This window comes from Macaca nemestrina, chromosome 15 (genome assembly GCF_043159975.1).
Source record: "Macaca nemestrina isolate mMacNem1 chromosome 15, mMacNem.hap1, whole genome shotgun sequence".
Taxonomy (NCBI): Eukaryota; Metazoa; Chordata; class Mammalia; order Primates; family Cercopithecidae; genus Macaca; species Macaca nemestrina.
The window spans coordinates 86,660,410-86,679,363 of record NC_092139.1 but is presented as its reverse complement, the minus strand read 5'-3'; the positions used below and the strand labels follow the sequence as shown (position 1 = coordinate 86,679,363).

The 18,954-nt window shown below is 63.0% G+C and overlaps 2 protein-coding genes across 8 annotated transcripts in view; one reads left to right on the top strand and one right to left on the bottom strand.

Moving 5' to 3' along the window:
* Positions 1-1,808: 1,808 nt before the first annotated feature.
* On the top strand, positions 1,809-4,550 carry LOC105480707 (coiled-coil domain containing 188). Of its 2 annotated transcripts, XM_011739815.3 has the most exons (9): positions 1,995-2,628; positions 2,724-2,831; positions 2,915-3,019; positions 3,189-3,245; positions 3,328-3,387; positions 3,491-3,555; positions 3,723-3,768; positions 4,042-4,091; positions 4,166-4,550. In XM_011739815.3, the coding sequence occupies exons 1-9, from the start codon at positions 2,137-2,139 to the stop codon at positions 4,350-4,352; spliced, it is 1,170 nt and encodes a 389-aa protein (XP_011738117.2). In that variant the 5' UTR covers positions 1,995-2,136; the 3' UTR covers positions 4,353-4,550. The 2 variants fall into 2 exon arrangements, with proteins under 2 accessions (XP_011738116.2, XP_011738117.2); XM_011739814.3 differs by lacking the exon at positions 4,042-4,091 and having other exon boundaries at positions 1,809-2,628.
* A 407-nt stretch (positions 4,551-4,957) lies between these two features.
* Positions 4,958-18,954, bottom strand: part of LOC105480706 (zinc finger DHHC-type palmitoyltransferase 8) — an 18,711-nt gene continuing 4,714 nt past the window's right edge. For 4 of the 6 annotated variants that reach the window (XM_071080022.1, XM_011739812.2, XM_011739810.2 and 1 more), the window contains exons 2-11: positions 13,712-13,833; positions 13,393-13,550; positions 13,136-13,308; positions 12,811-12,913; positions 12,321-12,412; positions 12,013-12,154; positions 11,688-11,808; positions 11,495-11,604; positions 9,245-10,245; positions 4,958-5,947 (exon numbers count right to left, since the gene is read on the bottom strand). In XM_071080022.1, coding sequence (XP_070936123.1) covers positions 5,737-5,947; positions 9,245-10,245; positions 11,495-11,604; positions 11,688-11,808; positions 12,013-12,154; positions 12,321-12,412; positions 12,811-12,913; positions 13,136-13,308; positions 13,393-13,550; positions 13,712-13,748 — 2,148 coding nt within the window. In that variant the 5' untranslated portion in view covers positions 13,749-13,833 and the 3' untranslated portion in view covers positions 4,958-5,736. Of the gene's footprint in view, positions 5,948-7,344; positions 7,767-9,244; positions 10,246-11,494; positions 11,605-11,687; positions 11,809-12,012; positions 12,155-12,320; positions 12,413-12,810; positions 12,914-13,135; positions 13,309-13,392; positions 13,551-13,711; positions 13,834-16,382; positions 18,939-18,954 lie in introns of those variants that run through there. The other 2 variants (XM_071080023.1, XM_011739811.3) reach the window with 2 other exon arrangements.

The following is an 18,954-nucleotide window of genomic DNA, read 5'->3' as shown; positions in this document are numbered from 1 at the left end:
CTCAAGGCAGAATGTGTTCACCAAGCACCCAGCGCTGTGAGGAAGGAATCACCCACAGTTGGTGTGACCCCCAGAGGTGCAGGGATCAGAGGGGACCCTACAGGCTTCTCACTACCAAGGACCACGACCGGCCTTCCAGTCCTGTGGGAAAACGCCCTTGGCCCCGATTCTCTCCCCAGCCCGATGTCCAGCAGGCACGAGGTCAGGGTAAGATGCTTGTAGGCCTGTGAGGCCTCTCAGTGTCTCCTCCCACATCACAGCCCACTCCAAAACTCAGCGGCACAACAACCATGGCAGCCCGGGGCTCGGCGGTACATGGCCAGCAACTTGGCTGCCATATGGGCCGGTTCTCTGGGGCTTGTCCACCCATCTTCAGGCAGCTGGGGACCGGCTGGGCTGACAGAAGCCTCTCCTGCCCCATGGCCTCTCATCCTGCAGCCCAGCCCAGGCCTCCTGCAGAGAGGACAGTCCCCACAGCCAAGGAAGAGAGGTCCAGGCCCAGCGCACAAGTGTCGTGCCACCCTCTACCCACGGCAGCTTAGGAGCATCCCGTTGGCCAAGGGCATCCAAGGCCGGCCCAGAGCCCAGGGGTGGAGACCAGGACCCGCCTCTTGATGTAGGAGGCGAAGTCACCTTGCAGCAGGGCCAGGACACCGAGAGAGCAGGGAACGGGGCTGTTCCCACCACATGAGGACTTCTCCAAGCCAGCTTTCTGAGGGTTAACTGAGGGCTGAGGGGTTCAAGAAGGAAGACACAGGCACTAGGACTCAGGGGCAGTGAGGGGCAGCGGGGCCGATGGCGTGAGGAGCACCAGGGAGCAGGAGGGAACGGGCCTGGGGCGTGAATCCGGCCCCACTGTTGGATGAGTGCTCTTCAGCCGCCCAAATCCCGTCCCACCGGTAACAGCGTGGCCTTCGGCAGGTGACTAAAGGGCTTCCTGCTTCAGCTTCCCCACCCGTAAACAGAGGGTAACAATGGCATGCACTGTATCTGGCATAAAGTAAGTGTTCAATACATAGCTAGAAAAGAATGTTTTAAAACCTCAGAGATACATTAGGTGAAAAGAAAAGCTGGGCTACAGGATGACCTCTTCAGTGGGAACGAGGGGCAGGGGATGGCAGCCCACCTCCAGGAGCTTAAAGAGGAGGCTCCTGTCCGGTGGGAAAGTCTTGGACACCATTTTTATTGTTTGATATTTTTTGAATCCACACTGTGTGTGAGAGTGTGTGTGTGTGTGTGTGTGTGTGTGTATTATCTGTTTTACATCTTAAGAAAAATAACCGGCCGGGCACGGTGGCTCAAGCCTGTAATCCCAGCACTTTGGGAGGCCGAGACGGGCGGATCACGAGGTCAGGAGATCGAGACCATCCTGCCTAACACGGTGAAACCCTGTCTCTACTAAAAAAATACAAAAAACTAGCCGGGCGATGTGGCGGACGCCTGTAGTCCCAGCTACTCGGGAGGCTGAGGCAGGAGAATGGCGTGAACCCGGCAGGCGGAGCTTGCAGTGAGCTGAGATCCGGCCACTGCACTCCAGCCTGGGCGACAGAGCGAGACTCCGTCTCAAAAAAAAAAAAAAAAAAAAAGAAAAAGAAAAATAACCAGGCTGGGTGCAGTGGCTCACGTCCGTAATTCCAACATTTTCAGACGCTGAGGCAAGAGGATTGCTTGAGGCCAGGAGTTTGAGACCAGCCTGGGCAACACAGTGAGGCCCCCATCTCTACAAAAAAATTTAAAAATTAGCCAGGCATGGTTGCACACACCTGTAGTCCTAGCTACTTGGGAGGCTGAGGTGGGAGGATTGCCTGAGCCCAGGAATTGGAGGCTGCAATGAGACATCATTGTGTCACTGCGCTCCAGCCTGGGTGACAGAGCAAGGCCCCTTCCCATAAAAAGAAAGAAAAAAACTCGCATCGTGGGTCGGTGGGTCAGAGGCAGTGCGGTCATCAGGCGGGACAACTTCAGAACCAGGTGGGAGGGGCCCATTGTGACCTCCCTGGCTGCACCCAGGCCTTTGTGACTGTTGCCTGGGGCAGCCTGGGAGCCAATGGGTCACCCAGAGCCCTCAGTAAGAGGGTGGCAGGTTGGGCCAGGCCAGAGCCTGGACCTGGGGTCAGGAAGGGGTTGCAGGGAGGGATGGAGGGGCTGAAAACCTTGGGCCCCTGTGGCCACCCCCACCCCCAGTGTCCCCCAGCCCCAGCCTCCGGCAGCCATGGAGAATGCCTGGACCAGCCCTGCCAGGGATTTGCAGGGTGGCCCTGCCTGGGCCCCATCTCCTCTGCTCACTCAGTGCAGTCCCAGAGACCTTTCCCAGTCCCAGGGGCAGGGGGCAGGGGGGCCAGAGTGGAGGGTGAGGCTCCTGGGCTCTTTCTGTCCAGCCAGGAGCAGAGAGCGAGAGACCCTGAGGGGCCGAGACAAGGAGACGTGGAGGCAGGGCTTGGGTGGGGCTGGCCCCTGCACCCAGGGTCGAACCAGGGGGCTCCCAGGCAGGGGGAATCCACTGGTTCAGAGCCCAGACCCTGCCCATGCCCACCCCTGTCACCAGAGGGAGGGGCCCTGGCCTCTGCAGAGCCCAGCGGCTCTGCAGACCAGTCCTTCCTGCAGCTAGAGCAGGAGAACCACAGCCTGGTGAGCACCCCACCCACCGCCTGGTACCCCTGCCCCAGCCCCAGCCCCAGGAGCGGCCATAACAGGCAGTCCCCTCTCTCTGCCCCCAACCCCAGAAAAGGCAGAACCAGGACCTTCGAGAGCAGCTGGGGGCCCTCCTAGGGCCGGGGCAGCAGTTCCTGCCCCTGTGTCCCGAACACTCAAGCTGCACTGCTCTGGCCTGGGTAAGTACAGGGCCCAGGGACCCCATGCAGCCAACACCCCACTAGCCCACAGCTTTGGGGCTGATCTGGGGACTCTCCCACAGCCCCCTGACCCAGCTGGCACACAGCCCTTGGGGAACAGGGCACCTCTGCAGCTGCTGCGGCGGGAGCTGTGCCAGGGGCAAGAGGCTTTCGTGCAGCAGTCCCAGGTGGGCCTGGGGGGTTTCAGTGGAGAGGAACCTTCGTGCAGCAGGCCGGTGGGCCTGGGGGAGGGCTGTTGGGGGGGGGAACCCTCGTGCAGCAGGCCGGTGGGCCCGGCAGGGAGGTACCGGCCACCCTGCTGATGCCGCCCAAGCCCACCCTTGGCCCCACCCTCAGAACGAGCTGCAGCAGATCCGCCTGTGCTTTGAGAGGAAGAAGATGGTCATCACAGAGGTGCCCGCCTGGCTGAGGGGGAGGGATGCTGGGGGCCCACCCAGTGGGTCTTGCTCCTCAGGCGTGACCCCACTCCCCGCAGGTGTGGGACAGCGTGGCTGAGATGCACATGGCCCTGAACAACCAGGCCACCGGCCTCCTGGTAGGTCCCCACAGGACAGCACCTGGAAGGACAGGGCTGGACAGGCGAGAGGCCGGGGAGGGTGGGGCCGGGGCCTGCTATGCTTACCTCCTCTGGCCCCCAGAACCTCAAGAAGGACATCCGGGGCGTGCTGGACCAGATGGAGGATATCCAGCTGGAGATACTCAGGTGACGTGGGGGCAGGGGCCAGGCCGGCTGAGCAAGGTCTCGGAAGGGGTCCTGGTCAGGACAGGGCAGACCCATCCTTGACCCCCGACCTCCATAGCACCAAGCCAGGGGGTGGGTGCCAGGCTGGGGGTGGAGGGCATGGGGTCCTGACTGTGAGGCCCCTGCAGGGAGCGGGCCCAGTGCCGCACTCGAGCCAGGAAGGAGCAGCAGATGGTGAGCATGGCAGTGAGCCCCCCACGCCCCACTCTGGGTCTGGACACCAGCCTCCCCACCCAGGGCCCTACTTGGGCGAGGGGGACAAATGGGCTCCAGGAGGGCAGCCCAGGGCGGGGGCATCCGAAAAGAGGCTGCAGGAGCCTGTCCAGAAGGAAGGGGCTGGGGTTGCGGTGGGGGGACCCCTGTCTGAGGAGGGTTTCCCAAAGCCAGGGATCCCTGCCCTCAGCCTGGACCCTCGGGGTGGGCTCTGATCCAGCCCCTCCCCGACAGAAAGGGAGGCCAAAGCTGGGAAGCTCCAAGAGCCTGGCAGGCCAGCTCTGGTAGGTGACTGCGTGGCAGAGACCAGCCCCCAGGCCCCCCGCGCGCCCCTGCCCCTGACCACCGCCGCCCGCAGGCTGCTGACCCTGAGGCTGCTGTTGGGCACCTTGCTGGTCTGGACTGCTGCCTACGTGTACGTGGTGAACCCCACGCCCTTCGAGGGGCTGGTGCCGCCCCTGCTGAGCCGTGCCACCGTCTGGAAGCTCCGGGCCCTGCTGGACCCCTTCCTGCGCCTCGAGGTGGACGGCTTCCTGCCCTTCTAGGCCGGAAGCCCAACGGCCCCAGCGAGGAGGCCAGGCGACCAGCACTGCCCCAGATGCCCAGTGGCCGCGCCGGCCCCCTGCACATAGCACCACTGTGCACCGTCCCTGCCAGGAGCTGCAGAGAAGGGTGGAGGCGGGGTCTGTCCTGAGGGCTGGGCCTGTGGCTGGACATAGAGTCATGACATATGTGGCCGGTGAGCATGTCTCTGTGGAAATTGGGGGAGGGACACCGGGTGACCCAGCAGCGAGGGTCCGTCAGGGTGGAGACCCCAGCCTCAGGGCTGGCTTCCCACCCCACATCCCACCTGCCATCCAGAAGGCAGCCCCTCTGCACAGGGCTCTGACTCTTAAGGCGTCTTAGGAAGGTCTCCACTGAAAGGCAACAGCAGAGAGGACCGAGGGATCCTCAGGTCTTGCCCCCTGGGCCAGGCCTTCCCGGGGACCTCAGAGGTCAGGTTTTCAGTGCTGACCCTGCTGATCCACTGACCTCATGCCCCTCATGCAACTCCCCTCCCTGCCTAGCCACCACCCGCCCTGCCCAGCTCCTGTCACCTCCCCAACCCAGGGCCCTGTCCGGTACAGGGGGCCACACTGGTAGACAGAGCTGTGGAGATCAACACCAAACATTTTATTTAGGGAATTAATTAGCAGGGGTGCCCTTAAGAACAACAGAGAAGAGTTTTGCGGCTTTCTCGTCCCCAAAGGGGAGAAATAGAGCCGCAGCCCAGGGTGCACCCAGGGACGGGGACCCTGTGCCGGAGAAGGGCTGGCCGGAGTGCCACCCTGCTGTAGGCCATACCACTGCTGGAGGACACAGGGCTTGGGCCTCGGGCCCTCTGAGCTCCCAGCAGCATCGTCTCTGGGTGCAGGCAGCCCCAGTGGGGCCCAGGCAGAGCTGGCCATGACCACAGGACCTTGGTGGCAGGCAGGGGCCAGTGGCTCACCAGGCTGGCAGCTCCACGAAGTTAAGGCATCTGTTCATGTGTCAGGGGAAGGGCAGGAGGAGTGCAGAGACCTTCGGGGGCAACCTGAGACCCCCCCCAACCCAGCCCAACCCACGGAGGCCTGGGCTCCCCGAGGAGGAAGTGGCTTAGTCTAAAGTGCTTGGTTGGACAGGGAGGCTGGGCAAAGGTCGTGCTGGTCCCCACAGCTCTGGGGCTGCCCCCTGTGGGGTGCTGGACCCCCTGCAGCAGGTGAGGGACTTCCTGAGGTCATGTGGACCCAGGGTCTTGGGCCCTGGCAGGCTGGGAGCCTGTCAAGCTGTGGCTGGTGGAGCAGAGAGCCCAGCCCACCCCCAGCCCTGCCCGAGGGTCCATGGTAGTCTGACCTCCTGGGTCCCCAGCTGGGCTGTCCCGGGCCCCAGAGCTGCCTACTTGTCATCCTGCTAGGGCCCGGAGAGGCTGGGGAAAAGACTGGAGGCAGCCAAGTGCAGGCGGCACATAGCCCCGCGTGGGGCTGCCCCGGCGGCCGGGCTCCAGGGGGCCCGCAGTGGTGGGCGGTCCTCCGGGCGGCCAAGGTGGCACAGGTGCAGCCCAGGAGGCACCCAAGGCTGGCCACGCCGCCCCCATCCACGGGTGCAGGTGCCAATCCGCCCCCTGTGGGCCGCGGCGTCCATGAGAGAGAAGCAGAAAGGTGGAGGTCAGCTTCAGGGCCCTACAGCCCGCACGCCTCCCGCGCTGGACAGCCCCAGCCCAGGCTGTCTCAGCCCCGAACAGCTGCGCATCCCTCACACTCCCTCAACCCTGCCCCTGGGATTTGGCAGGCAGGAGAGTTCCAGCAGGTTCAGCAGCCCCCACAGGGCCCTGAGCCAGCAGGTGGCCCCTATGCACCCCCATTTCATCTCCCCAAGCACTTGGGTTCCTGGGATTCCCCTGTGGGTAGCGGCAGACCCAAATCTTTCCCGTAAACACCCTGTCACTGCCAGAACTGACACAGACCCAAGGCGAGAGACCCTCACACTTCCCAGCCACAGACCATTGGCCGCCCCCTCCTCGCAGGCCTCTGAGTTGGCCCAAGTCGGCAGAAATGCCCCCGAGGAACCCACCTACCCCTGCACACCAGACAGCAGCCACTCCCTCTTCTGGGGCCTGGCCCCTGCCTTCCCCTAACCTGGGTGTCCTGCAGCAACAGCCCTGGCCTTGCCCAAGGAAAGAATCAAAATAACTCTTTTTCTTTTTTTTAATAAAATTATAGATATATAGATGTAGATATAAAAACATAAAACAGACACAACGCAAGCGGACGCTGTCGTGTGCTTACTCTCAGGTCCCTGACACCAAGGGAAGCACGGACCCCTCCCCAGTGTGCTTTCCAGCGGCGCAAGCACCGCAGCCAGGCCAGGGCTGGGGACGTGGCATGCCTTGGGGCGGGGATTCTCCAGTTTGGCAGGGAGGGCCTGAGGGCTGGGGAGGGGGCTCTGGGTGTCACTGGCCCCCTGTGGCAGCATCACCCCCGTGCCTGCTCCCGCCTGCCCCCCGTCGCCTCCCACAAGAGCATGAAGCAAAGGTTAAGGCTTTGATGAAAGGGACAGCGGCGGCCGGAGCACTGACACATCAGACACGGTGCGGCAGCACAGCACACAGACACGGGACACAAGCCCGCCCGCCGGGCAACACAGGACACATGGAGCCGGGCCCCCCGCCACAGCTGGCTGGCTGGCCGTCTGTCCACCTATCCACCACCACCCAGAGCAGGCCAGGGCAGAAGCATTGGCCTTGCCAAGCTACAAGCTTCCAGCGGGGTCCGTGAAAGGCAACACGTTAGTTAGGAGTAGCCTGGCGGGGGACACTCGGTCCCGGAGCCCACAGGCTGTGTTGGAAGGAAGGTGGGGGCTCTGGATGCCTCTGTCCATCTCTGGGACCCGTCCGTAAGGGGGCCGTTGGGGGCTGGCCTGGCGATGATCTGGGGTGCATGGGTGATGGGAGTGGGCCAAGCTTGGCTGAGAGAGGGTGCCCCAAAGAGGCTGACTGGGGCCCCTCACTGCCCCAGCCATGGGACGGGGCCAGACACAGAACAGCCCAGTGGCCCTTGGCCCAGTGAGCCGACTTCCCCATGGGCAGATGAGTGGACGGGCAGGCAGAGCGCTTGGGGCAAGCTGTGGAGGCGTGGCACTCTCTCCCGCTGATGGGTCCACACCAGGTTGGGGTGGTTCTCTGTCCCTGGGGCAGAGAAGTCGGTGGGGGGGAGCACGCTGCGGGGTCCTGGTCCCCGTGGCACCACAGCAGATGGGTGGCAGTCAGTCCTCACACCGAGATCTCGTACGTGGTCCCACCCACGCCGGATACCTTCTTAACCAGCGTGTGCCTCGTAGGGCTGGCAGAGGGCCCTGAGGGGCCGGTGGCAGGTCCCAGCCGGGCCAGGCCCGGGGACTGCCCATTAAGCTTACTTGGGGGAGTCTTCAGCTGAGGGTGGTCCCTGCATCAAAACAAGCACATACACGCATGCACACAGTGAACACAGGAACACATGGGGACAGAGAACAGAGGAGGCAGCAGGACAGAGACGACGCAGACGTGGACTAGTGTAGCCAGGTCGTGGGGCCCCAGGCAGTCCCTGCCCTCTGGGCTCGGAGGGTTCACCTGGAAAGCAGGCGGGAGATGCAGAGCCTGCCTGGGGAGTGGCTGTGCCGTCACAGGACAGACAGATGTCACCACAACTGCCACCACCCTCCCGGGCCCCTGGGTCCCTCCTAGGCAGCACTGGCCCCAGAGAGCATGGGGCAGCCAGGTGGGCAGTGACCGGAGCCCCTGCCCTGCCCTGCCCTGGGAGCCTGGTCTCTCTGCCTGGCCTCATTCCTGCTCTCTCTCAGGAAAACGAGGGGCTGCCCTCCTGCCCACTAGCGCTGACCAACAGTAGCTCTACCCTTGCTGCTTAAACCTTCTTGAGGCGAGAGCCCTTTGTCCCAGGGCTGCGATCCCTGCCTGGCTGCAATGCTGCCCACTTCTAGGTCTCGGGCTCCCCATTCATCACTGCCAATGGCAGCCTCCTCCCCAACTCCACAAAAGCTGAACAGACTCCCACGCTGTGGGGTAGGGGAGGTCTGCTCAGGGCTGGATGGACTGCTGTGCCCTCAGCCCCTTTGTGGCCAAGTGGCCTGGGCTGGGCTGGGCTGGGCTCTCCCCCTGGGGCCGCATCTGCTGATGGGAAACAGCTGAGCCTGTGCTTGAGGTTTCCAGGCCTGGACCGGGAGACAGACGCCATGAGGACACCAAGCGCCGCAGCCTGGGTCCTGGCCCCAGCAGGTGTGCAGTTCTCCTACCTGGGCCTGGGCCTGCGCGCCAGCTGACCCCGCTGTCTCAGTTACCAACCTGCTGGTTGCCTGGAGCCAGCCTGCTTTCTCCAATCCTCAGTTTCCCCACCTACGAGCAGGGAAACCCCTGCTTCCTAGAACTATGTCCCACAGGGAGGGCCAGGGACCGGTCACCCAGGGTGGCACATTCTGCGGCTAGGTTATGTTCTCAGCCCCAGCCTCCAAGAGATGCAGCAAAGCAGACCCAGGGAGAGCCCTGGGTGGACAGGGCCACTGTGACCCAGGAAGCCAGAGCCACAGCCTAAAGGAGGCCCAGGCTGCCGCATGACACCGGCCCCAAGGAGAAAGCCCCACGGCCTCCCACATGCTGGGTCTACGCCAGCTCTGGGGGAACAAGTTGTTGGGATGAGGACACAACTTCTCATACCCTGTCCCCAGAGCGTGCCCAGGACATCCTCAGAGCTGGGCCACACGGGCTAGCCAGGGCCTTCAAGGCAGGGCGAGGCGCATCCTCCCTGTCCCGACCCCAGAGAAAAACTCAGGCCCCTGGGATGACCTATGAGTGCCCAGCCAAGAGGGGCCCTGCAGATGGCTGGACAGCTGCCCTGTGCCAGGAAGCCCACCCGCACCTCCCAGCACCCACCTCTGCACGGCCAGCGAGGGCGGTGGCTCTGGGAGGTCCGTGTGGATGAAGGCGACAGCTTTGGGCCCTGCGTAGGACGGTGAGTGGGGAGTGCCGGGCGGGGAGGGCAGGCCCTGTCGTGCAGGCGACCTATGTGAGCCACTGCTGGGCCGGGGCCCCGGGGCGTTGCTGCTGGCCTGATCAGCCTGCAGGGAGGAGGACGACGTCCGCGGTGCACGGCTCACGGAGCTGGACAGCGAGGACAGTGATGTCTGCAGGGCAGGGTTGCGGGCGCCGCCAAAGCCGGGCCCGGCCACAAGGTCGTCTCTGGAGCCGTAGCGCAGCGTGGAACCTCGGGGGCCCTCGGACAGCACACTGGCCTGCTGCAGACTGTAGGAGCTGGGCGCGTCATAGACGCCTGAGTCGCCGAAGAGAGAGTCGGCCTGGGAGCGCAGCAGGCGCTCACGCTCCTCCCTGTCCTTGCGCTCCTGGATGGATGCCATGATGGTCCTGGACAGGTTGTCGTAGCGCACAGGCGAGGGCTCCCGGGGCCTGGGGCCCAGCACGGGGCTGAAGCTGCGGGGCAGGGGCCGTGGCGGGTCGCCCGTCGCCCCAGGGTGCAGGTAGGGTGAGTGGTATCCGGCCACGCCAACTGCTGGATGGGCGGGGCAGGCGTGGCCACCAGGTGAGCCAGGGTTGAGCAGGCTGTCGTAGGACAGGCTGCCGTTGCGGTTGGGCAGTGCATGGGGGGCAAAGATGCTACGGTGGGGCGTGGGGGGCCCACCCTCAGAGCGGAGGGGCTGCAGGGCCACGTGGTCCCCACCCCGCCGGCTCGAGGCCTTGAGGCTCAGGGAACGCAAAGCGCCCGAGAAGGCATCAGAGGCGCTAAGCGGGGGGGATGGCGGGTAGGCTGTGTGCAGGCCCCCGGGTCCATAGTCAGGGAGGTCCAGGCTCGGCTCGGACACAAAGTCCAGGCTACGGATGCTGTCATCCCCCAGGGTCAGGGAATCAGGGCCTGGAACCTGTAGGGAGAAGGCATTCTCACCACTGCCCGCCTGCCACCCTACCTGCAGCCGCCAGTCAGCACCCCCGGGGGCCACACCTGGCACCGTGGCCTCAGGAACTGGGCCTCAAGGAGCCGTAAGAGTCACACAGTGACCTATGGTCCTGTCCCTGAGCACCCAAGGCCCTGTCCCTGAGCATCCATGGCTGAGGGGCAAGGGCTCTGCAGTGGGAGGGAGGCCACAGCTGGCTGTTGCAGACACCTGGGGCTCTGCCCTTGGAGCCACACAGCCCCAGGGGCCCACCACTCAGGGCAGCCACAGGGAGGAGGGGCCTCGTCTAGCCTCTGTGACGGGCACATGGGCATGGGCTTGGGCTTGGGACAAGAGCCTCAGGAACCACAAAGCCAGAAGGGGATCAGGGCAAATGTGGGATCAATGCACTGGGCCAACCAGACCCAATCCCCCACTGGACTCAGGAGTCCCAGGAAGATGACGTATCCGGAGCCCTCATCTCCAAGCAGGGCTGCCTCCTCCTTCAAGGCACAGCCCCTACATGCCTGCAGACTCAGACCCTTGGCCAAGGAGGCCCAGACTCACTGCTCCACCCAGTGACTCTCTCCAGGAAGGACATCAATCCTGAGGGAAGAGGTCCCCGGGGATGGGGCTCATCTAGGTGCACGGGGCCCAGCCACAGGGTGCCTTTTGGGGTGGCCCAGAAAGAACAGAAAGAAGGATGACACTGTGGGACTGTTGGGTGTTCTGGTTCACTGCACAGACCGCCCCACGCTGCCTACTACTCCAGCGACCACAGAGCACTCATGCAACTCAGGGAAGAGAAATGTGCTTTCTCAAGCACGTCTCAAATTCTTCCGAAGTCTTCCCGTGGGCCTTACAGAGTGACTAATGGTGGAATTCCAGGCATCCTGGTACACAGTGCTCCTGGGGGCAGCCGCCTACCTGGTCTAGGGCAATGCCAGCCAAGGGACAGACGTTAAGCCTGGACGGCCCACGCCAGTCCCTTCCAGGACACCCTGCTCCCCTCCGTGGGTCCCAGTTCTGGGTGCACACAGGCAGGGTCCTACCAGTCACACAAGGTCCTTGGTGACCCAGGCAGAGCCCTGAGGGGCATGGTCTCAGGGGATGTGGCCTCCACTGGAGAAGCCGGGCTCTGAAGGTGGGGCCTCCATGGGGTGAAGGCTGTGGGGAGAGCTCCTGGAGGCGGGCCTGGGGGACAAGGCCTGCCAGGGGACAGGCTAGGCCTCCTTACCTGCTCGCCTGGTCCACAGAAGGGCGCCTTGGGACCCGTGGGGAAGGCTGGCCTAAACTTGTACATGGCAGGCGTTGGGGGGCTGGTCCTCTGCACCGACAGGGCACTCTCTGGGGATGCAGACCACTGTCAGACTGAGGTCAGATGGGGGTCAACCCACGTCCCTCCCTAGGTGTGGCTGCCCCGACCTCACCAGCACTGCCTGGGCGCGGGGTCTGCAGGTCACTGCTGAACGTGCCAGCCTCTATCTTGGGGGGCAGTGGCGGCCCCAAGTCCAGCGGCTTCTCATCCAGCCGGTCCAGGCTGCCCTTGGACTGGGAGGGGGCAGGGTCAGTGGTGTGTGGGGCTTGGATGAGGGGCGGGGCTTCACTAGGGATTTAGCCTGGGACCTGGTCCCCTCCCCAGAATCCGTCTACAGCTCCACCTGCCCCATCCACCTCTTGTAGGCCCCCACCAACCTGCCTGTTTCCCCATCCACGGGCCTGACTGCCAGCCCATCCCCAAGCCCAGGCCCCCACCTTGCTACGGCCCAGGCCAGCCTTCAGCCCGTTGTCACTAAGCTTGACCTTGAGCGGTGCAGCTCGGTCCAGGAGTTCAGGTCTAAGGAAAGGCGGCTTCAAACTCACCGCGAGCGGCAGCCGGGGCGGCTCCACCACGTACCTGCACCAGGGCACAGGGGTCAGTAGCCAGCCCACCTGCCACAAACACACAAGGGCAGGGCTGGCCACACCTGGCAAGAGCCAAAACGGACCAAGCTGAGGGTCTAAGGCTGCCTGCCCCACACCCAGCAGAGGGCCCCCACCACCCCGCCCAGGCCGGGCCTCACCGGGGCGCCAGGGGGCTGCACAGCACGTGCTCCACATTCCCACAGCAGCCTCGGGTGAAAGGGTTCACACCCCCGCGGAACTTCCCAGTCACCTGTGGATGCAGGACCCTCAGCCAGCCTGGCCTCCCAAGGTCCAGGCCAGGGTGGGCAGGGGGCTGGGCAGGGGAGCTGGGGTTCCTTAGAAGCTGGTACTCATGGGAAGTGGCTTGGGCGGGGTAGCCCAGGGCTGCCCCTCATATAGGTTACCCAGCCTGTCCTTGCAGGGAGCTGTGGGATTTCTGGGTCACTGGTGGCTACACTGTCCACAGGTAGGATGTGCACAGGGGATGGGGCAGGCGTGGCCCCACATGGGGGTCTCAGAGTTGGAGCCTCGTCTCAACACAGCTGCACAAGCTACCTCAGACAAGGGTGCCCCAGGCCCCACCCTGTCCCCATGCAGGCCCAACTCTCTCTGCCCTTTGGGGCTGCCCATCCCCCGTGGGGTCTGCACCTGCTCGTTGGTGGTGCGCCCCCGAGTGACCAGCACCACATGGAAGCCAGTGAGGCCAATGACAGGGATGAAGAAGAGGCCGGCCACACACATGACAGCCATGCTAGCCCGTTAAGGCGAACGGCGCAGGCCAGGACACCACAGACCCCATCACAGCAGCACGGAGCAGGTGCCTGTGGACAAACCCCCTCCCAACCTAGGGACGGCCACCTGCCCGCTGGGGATCCCTGGGCAGCAACCAAGCCTTCTGAGGCTCCATCTCCCCAGTGAACGTGTCCCCGGTCCACATCGCCTCTGCAATGAGGCCCACAGGAACCAAGGATACGTGATGGTGGTGTGTGCGGCTCCCAGCCCCTCAGCGTGGTTCAGCACGTAGACCAGGCCGAAGGCCACGACGCCCACCATGTGTGCGCTGAGTGACAGCAGGAACAGGAAGAAGTAGCGATAGTTTCGACGCCCGATGCAATTGTTGACCCAGGGGCAGTGGTGGTCAAAGTCCTGGGCGGGAGCAGTGCGTCAGGGCACGTGGCAGGCAGGGATGTGGCACAGGGCTGGGGGAGCGCAGGGCAGCAGGGCGGTCACCTCTACACAGTTGTCACAGACGCTGCAGTGGGAGCAGCGCGGCGGGCGGTAGAAGTGGCACGTGGCGCACCACTTCATGCGGACCTGGATACCTCGCACATCCACGTTCTTGTACAGTGGGGCCCGGAAGTCGTCCTCCTTGTCCTCATCCTCATCCGCTGCAGACCAGGAGCCAGGCAGGGAGCACGAAGTTGACTTTCCTGGCAGGTGAATCCCTCCCCCAAGTCCAGCCCACCCACCAGGAACCCCTGAGGCTGTCTCGAGTTAGCCGCTCACACTCTAGTGAAAGTGAGATGAGCTGCCCAGCACAGGGCCCTACCTCGGGGGAAAACACCAGGGTCCATGAAGGTGGCCATGCTGAAGTTGGCGAGGACAAAGAGGAAGATGATGCCATTGTAGACGGGAACAGCTGGGGACACAGCTCGTGTCAACCATGGGCACCTGCAGTAGACAGTGGGGGCAGAGAGTGGAGTCTGGGGGTGCAGAGGGGATGCAGGGGCAGAGCTATGTGGTGCAGCAGACTGGGCCTGCAAGGTCACCCTCAGAGCTCAAAGGCAGTGGGGAGGCTGCCACAGCCCTGCCAAGAAACCTCAGCCACATGGCTCCTTCGAGTAACCACCAGAGGCTGTGCGTATCAGTACAGCATGTGGGCTACCCGTGCCCTGACCTGGCAACCCCTCAGGGCAGCCATCTCAGACAGGCCCACAGGCCTAAGGTCACACCATTCCAGCGACGTCCCTGGGCTCCACTACCGGGGCGGGGGGCCAGGGGCTGGGGGGGACAGTGCACAGGCTGGAGGTGGGAGCCGCAGATGGAAAATGCGCCCACGACGCCTCATCCAGGCCCATCCCTGGCACAGTGGGACCTCTCACCAGGGAGACTCTGGGGTGTGGGGAGCCTCAATCCTTGGTCAGTAAATGCGGATGCCCCGACTCTTCCCAGACAGGCACAGCCCCATCTAGACAGCCCCTTCTTTTGAGTTTGTCACCTCCCTCCCCAGATGACAAAGTAGAACACTTAGGGACTCTAGAAATGCACAATGTCCCCCACCACTTCCCATCTTCCCAGCCCTCAGCACTTGGCTCCAAGGCCACCCCCTCTTCCGGGAAGCTTTCCAGGACTCCAAGCTGCCCTCCGCAGCTTCCCTGTAAGGTGTGCCCTCACACGTCTTCCTGAAAGGTGCCTTCCTCAGCCCGCAAGGGGCCTGGCCTGAGTCCCCTCTGAGGAGACCTGCCAGTCCTCGGGCCACACGGCCTGTAGCAGGTTCCTAAATCTACCCACTCAGCTTCCGAGAAGCCCCTCTGGCCTCAGGTTCCTCGTCTCTCCCCTGCACATCCTGAGACGGCTGCTGTGACAAGCAGCAGGGACAGGAACACAGGATTTTTCGTCCCTCCCTGTACCCAGGCCCTCTGCATAGTTGGGGGACTAGTGGGGATCCCCCACAGCAGCCCTGACCTCCGTGGCCACTAGCAGTGGACGGGGCCCACGCGCTGCTTACCACCCCAGCGCACGTGGCCACGCTGCTGCACCCACACCCGCCTGGCCAGCAGCCAGCCCCGCCGCCCCGGCAACCACCTCCACGGCAGCAGAGCTTCACTATTTTTAGTGGAAAGCAAGAGGCTATTTAAAGACTCTGCTTCCCACGACAGCCATCCTCGGCAGGGCCGGGAGCCCAAGTTACCCTTCCTCTTGTCCAGGGCCCAGCCCGTGGCGTAGACCCCAGGGTGAGGACACAGCTGTGGCCACAGCTCCCTCTGCTGGGAGGGCTCTCCCTGTCCCTGCCCAGTGGCCCAGCCCCCAGGCTTCCTTCCACCCTCCCCAGCCCTGCCTGGCACACAGGCAGCACTCAAACGTGCCTGGCCTCCAATGCAACGCCATTCAGCAAGGACCACAGGTCCCTAAGGCATGGTCAGCCCAGCAAGGTGGGCACAGGCAGGTGAGCGGCCCTCCAGGGAGAGGCAGGGCCTGTGCTCCCCACAAGCCTTCTGGGGAAGGCTGGCTACGTAATCTGTGCAAAATGAAACTGTGGGCCCCTTATTTTAAAATTACAGAAAATTTTAAGATGTTGACAGCAGAGCATTAAATCAAACACAGGCTCTCATGGTGCCTGTGGGGCCGGCCTGCTCTGGGAAGGGATGGGGCAAGTGCCATTGGTCAACCCTTGGGCTGCAAGGAGGGAGGCAGCCTCTATCCTCCCATTGCTGACCTGAGGATGGAAGCCTCGGGGCCCCTCTGCACCTGCGCTGGCTGCCAGCCTGCCTCCTGGCCCTAACTGGGGCCTCAGGAGTGCGTTTGCCCATCAGGCAGGTGGGGCCTGAACCTCATGCTGACTTGAGCTCCCTGACAGCCCAAGCAGGCGGTACTGCTGTGTCCTCCCTGAGCCTGGACTCTCCCACGCCAGGCGGGCCAGACAGCAGCCTCACAGCCACAAGGCCACTCTGGGAAGTCTGCAGTGTGACCGGGTCTCCCCGCCCAGTGCGGGTACCACCAGCCTACGTGCCTGTGAGGGCCCTTATGGGCACTAAGCCAGGGGTTGGGGAGGTTTGTCGTGGGTTCTCTGACTGGGACCTGAGCTGCTGCCCACCTCTCCAGTCCTTCAGGGTGAGGCAACTGTCCTCTCTGTAATCCCCAAGGTGGGATCCTGCCTAACAGGGACCAGCTCACGGGCCAACCCACCAGGGCCCAGAGCTCAGTGGGGAAGATGAGGAGCACGTGCAGGCATGTACAGACACATGTGTGAAGATACGGACATATGCACAAACATGCTCCAGAGCACATGTGCATGAGGCGTGTGCACACACACAAATATACAGGCATGTACACACATAAACACACAGACAACCTGCTCTGGTGCACAGAAGGCACACACGCATACATGAATCATTTCTGCATGCAAGACACATACATCCATGAACACTTGCATGCAGACATGCACACATGCACACGCCGGCGCATATGCAAGAATGCAGACATGCCTGCACATCACTCACCCAAGACCGATGTGTGTGCACACGTGAACACAGGCGTGCACAGACACACGCCTCCTCACACCGCATCCAGCCCTATCCAGCCTCGGCTCAGCTGCCCCTCACTCTGGCCTCAGACATGGCCCTCCCACTCTCTGGGCTTCCTTTTGCTCCTCTGTGGATAGGGCAAGTGTGGGGACACACAAGTATTCTCAGGGATGTGCAAGAACACGGGAGGACACAGGAGGACATGCAAGGATGCATGAGGACACATGGAGACAGGGGAGGCCATGTGTGGATGCTCAGGGACACTCGAAGACACACATTCTCTATGGGCAGGGCCCAGCAGCCAGTAGTCTGGGTCCTGGTTCGGGGAGGCTCCACTCCCACCCAGACCTGATGGTGCACACCAGGCTTGCCTGCCGGAGGGCCAGGCAGAGACAGGCTCTGGGCCTGGGCTGGGGGTGGAGTGTCTGGCCTGCCATGTCCCTCTGAGCCCCTCCTGGCTGGCTCCAGCCAAGCAATGGGCGGAGGGCAGGTCCGGGGGCCCAGCCCCGAAGTTCCAATCCCTCATCCAGGGCCACAGGCTGGGACATGCACCACCACCATAGGCCCCACCCGGGCTGAGGCCCCAAGTCCCGCCTGGGCTGGCAGGGAGACACCGCCCAGCAAGGGGGGGTGGCTTAGGGGCAGAATGTCCGCCACAGCTAAATGTGGAATGGAAAATTTTAACTCAGACGTTTTCATTTAAATCAGGTTCTTCATTAGCACTGTTTGTGTATGAGTGGCACTCGCCCGTGGGGCGCCCGGGACCGGCGGGACAAAAGCCGCTGTGCCCTTGTCAGGCTGGGCCTTTGGACCTCAAAGTACCTGCACCTACCTGTCCAGTCCCTACAGACACCTGGACAGATGGGGAAACTGAGGCTTAGGGGCCAGGAATACCCCAGGCCACATTCGGTAGATCCCAGCAGGGGGGCTCACACTGAGTTTTCACCCCCAGGGTCCCCAGACTCATGAGGTCCCAGTCAGCAGTTCAGTCCCTCTTGGCCCCCCCAAGGCTAGTCTGGCCCAGGGCCTGTTCTGACTGCTGTCCTGAGTTAGGCCTCCAGGCAAGGAGAGGGCTCAGGACGATCTAGGGACCAGCCACACCATCCCAGATGCCCCAGAGAGAGATAAGCCAGCCTGGCTCAGCCCCAGGCATTGGCAGCCTGCCAGGCAGCCCCAGACCTTGGACATTCACAGGGTCTCTGTCATTCTGCAATGTGGCTCTGGAGTGAAGTCAGGGCAGGGTCGGGAGCCTGGCCTAAGAGTCTTCGAACCCTCTGCCAGCAGCTGACCCAGCCTAGCATTATGCCACGGTGTAAAGGGCTTCTGCAGCCCAGCGGGACACAAAACACCCAGAAACATAGGAAGGGGCTGGGAGCAGTGATCACACCTGTAGTCCCAGCACTTTGGGAGGCTAAGGCTGGCAGATCACCTGAGCTCAGGAGAACAGCCTGGGCAACATAGCGAGACCCCATCTCTATTTAAAAAAACACAAAAAATAAATAAATTAGCCGAGTGTGAGGGTGCCCACCTATCATCCCAGCTACTCAGGAGGCTGGGGTGGGAGGACCACTTGAGCCCAGGAGGTCGAGACTGCAGTGAGCCGAGGTAGCACCACTGTACTCCAGCCTGGGCGACAGAGTGAGACCCTGTCTCAAACAAACAAACAACAACAACAAAATCCTGGGAAGGTTTCCTGAAGGAAGAGGGCCTCTGACAAGCTGCCCTGCCATATGTGCCCCATCCTGAGAGGGTATCCCTCACAACCGGGCATGCTTCCATGCCCAGACCCTCCTAGAGAGATGTGTGAATGTCCTGCTGGTCCCAAGACCCTTGGCGATCTGGCTGACGGAGGGGTCCCTGGTTCTCAGGCCTCCAGCTCCCCACACCACATGACACCCAGAACTCCTGCCTACCTGGCGCATGGGTGAAGCCGCCCCACTGGCAGCAACTCATGTTTACTGAGTGCAGAGACGGGGCTGGGGCCACTCACTGTCTGGTAACGTCCGAGGAGGAAACAGTGAAGTCGGGAACCCTGTATAGGCCCTGAGGGCAGGGATAGGGGGCACAGGAGCAACCTGCTCTCCTTCCTGCGTACCTGGACCAGATACAGGGCAGGAGGTTGGGCAACAGGTGGACAAGTGGCCTGCCTCAAGAAAGGGGCCGCCTGGACCCCTGCCTACTCAGAATCAGCACAGCTGCCATGGGTGTCATCAATGGGCCAGCCGACCCAACAGAACCCTTTCTCAGGAACTGAGCGGTCTTGGAGGAGCTCAGCAGAGTTGGGGCGGGTCGGGGAAGAGGCCAGGATCACTGACAGCCATTCAGCCCAGGGGTGTGGCCTCAGGGCAGCCCTGTCCTGAAGGGGCAAGCAGGGCTTCTTAGCCTTGCTAGGTGGCCACTGCACATCAAACCCAGGTGAGCACCCAGGCCACCATCCTTCTACAGGGACACATGGCACCTTCTCCCATGTGCAGGGCCGTCAGAGGTCAGCACAGGCCAGGCATAGGGTTGGGTGCAGGCACGGCCCACACTGCCCCAAGAAGGAACC

Coding starts and splice junctions, on each gene's coding strand:
- LOC105480707 (XM_011739814.3), top strand. CDS start 2,137: ATGGAGGGGCTGAAAACCTTGGGCCCCTGTGGCCACCCCCACCCCCAG. Junction 3,556..3,722: donor ATCCAGCTGGAGATACTCAG/GTGACGTGGGGG, acceptor AGGCCCCTGCAG/GGAGCGGGCCCAGTGCCGCA. Junction 3,769..4,165: donor CCAGGAAGGAGCAGCAGATG/GTGAGCATGGCA, acceptor CGCCGCCCGCAG/GCTGCTGACCCTGAGGCTGC.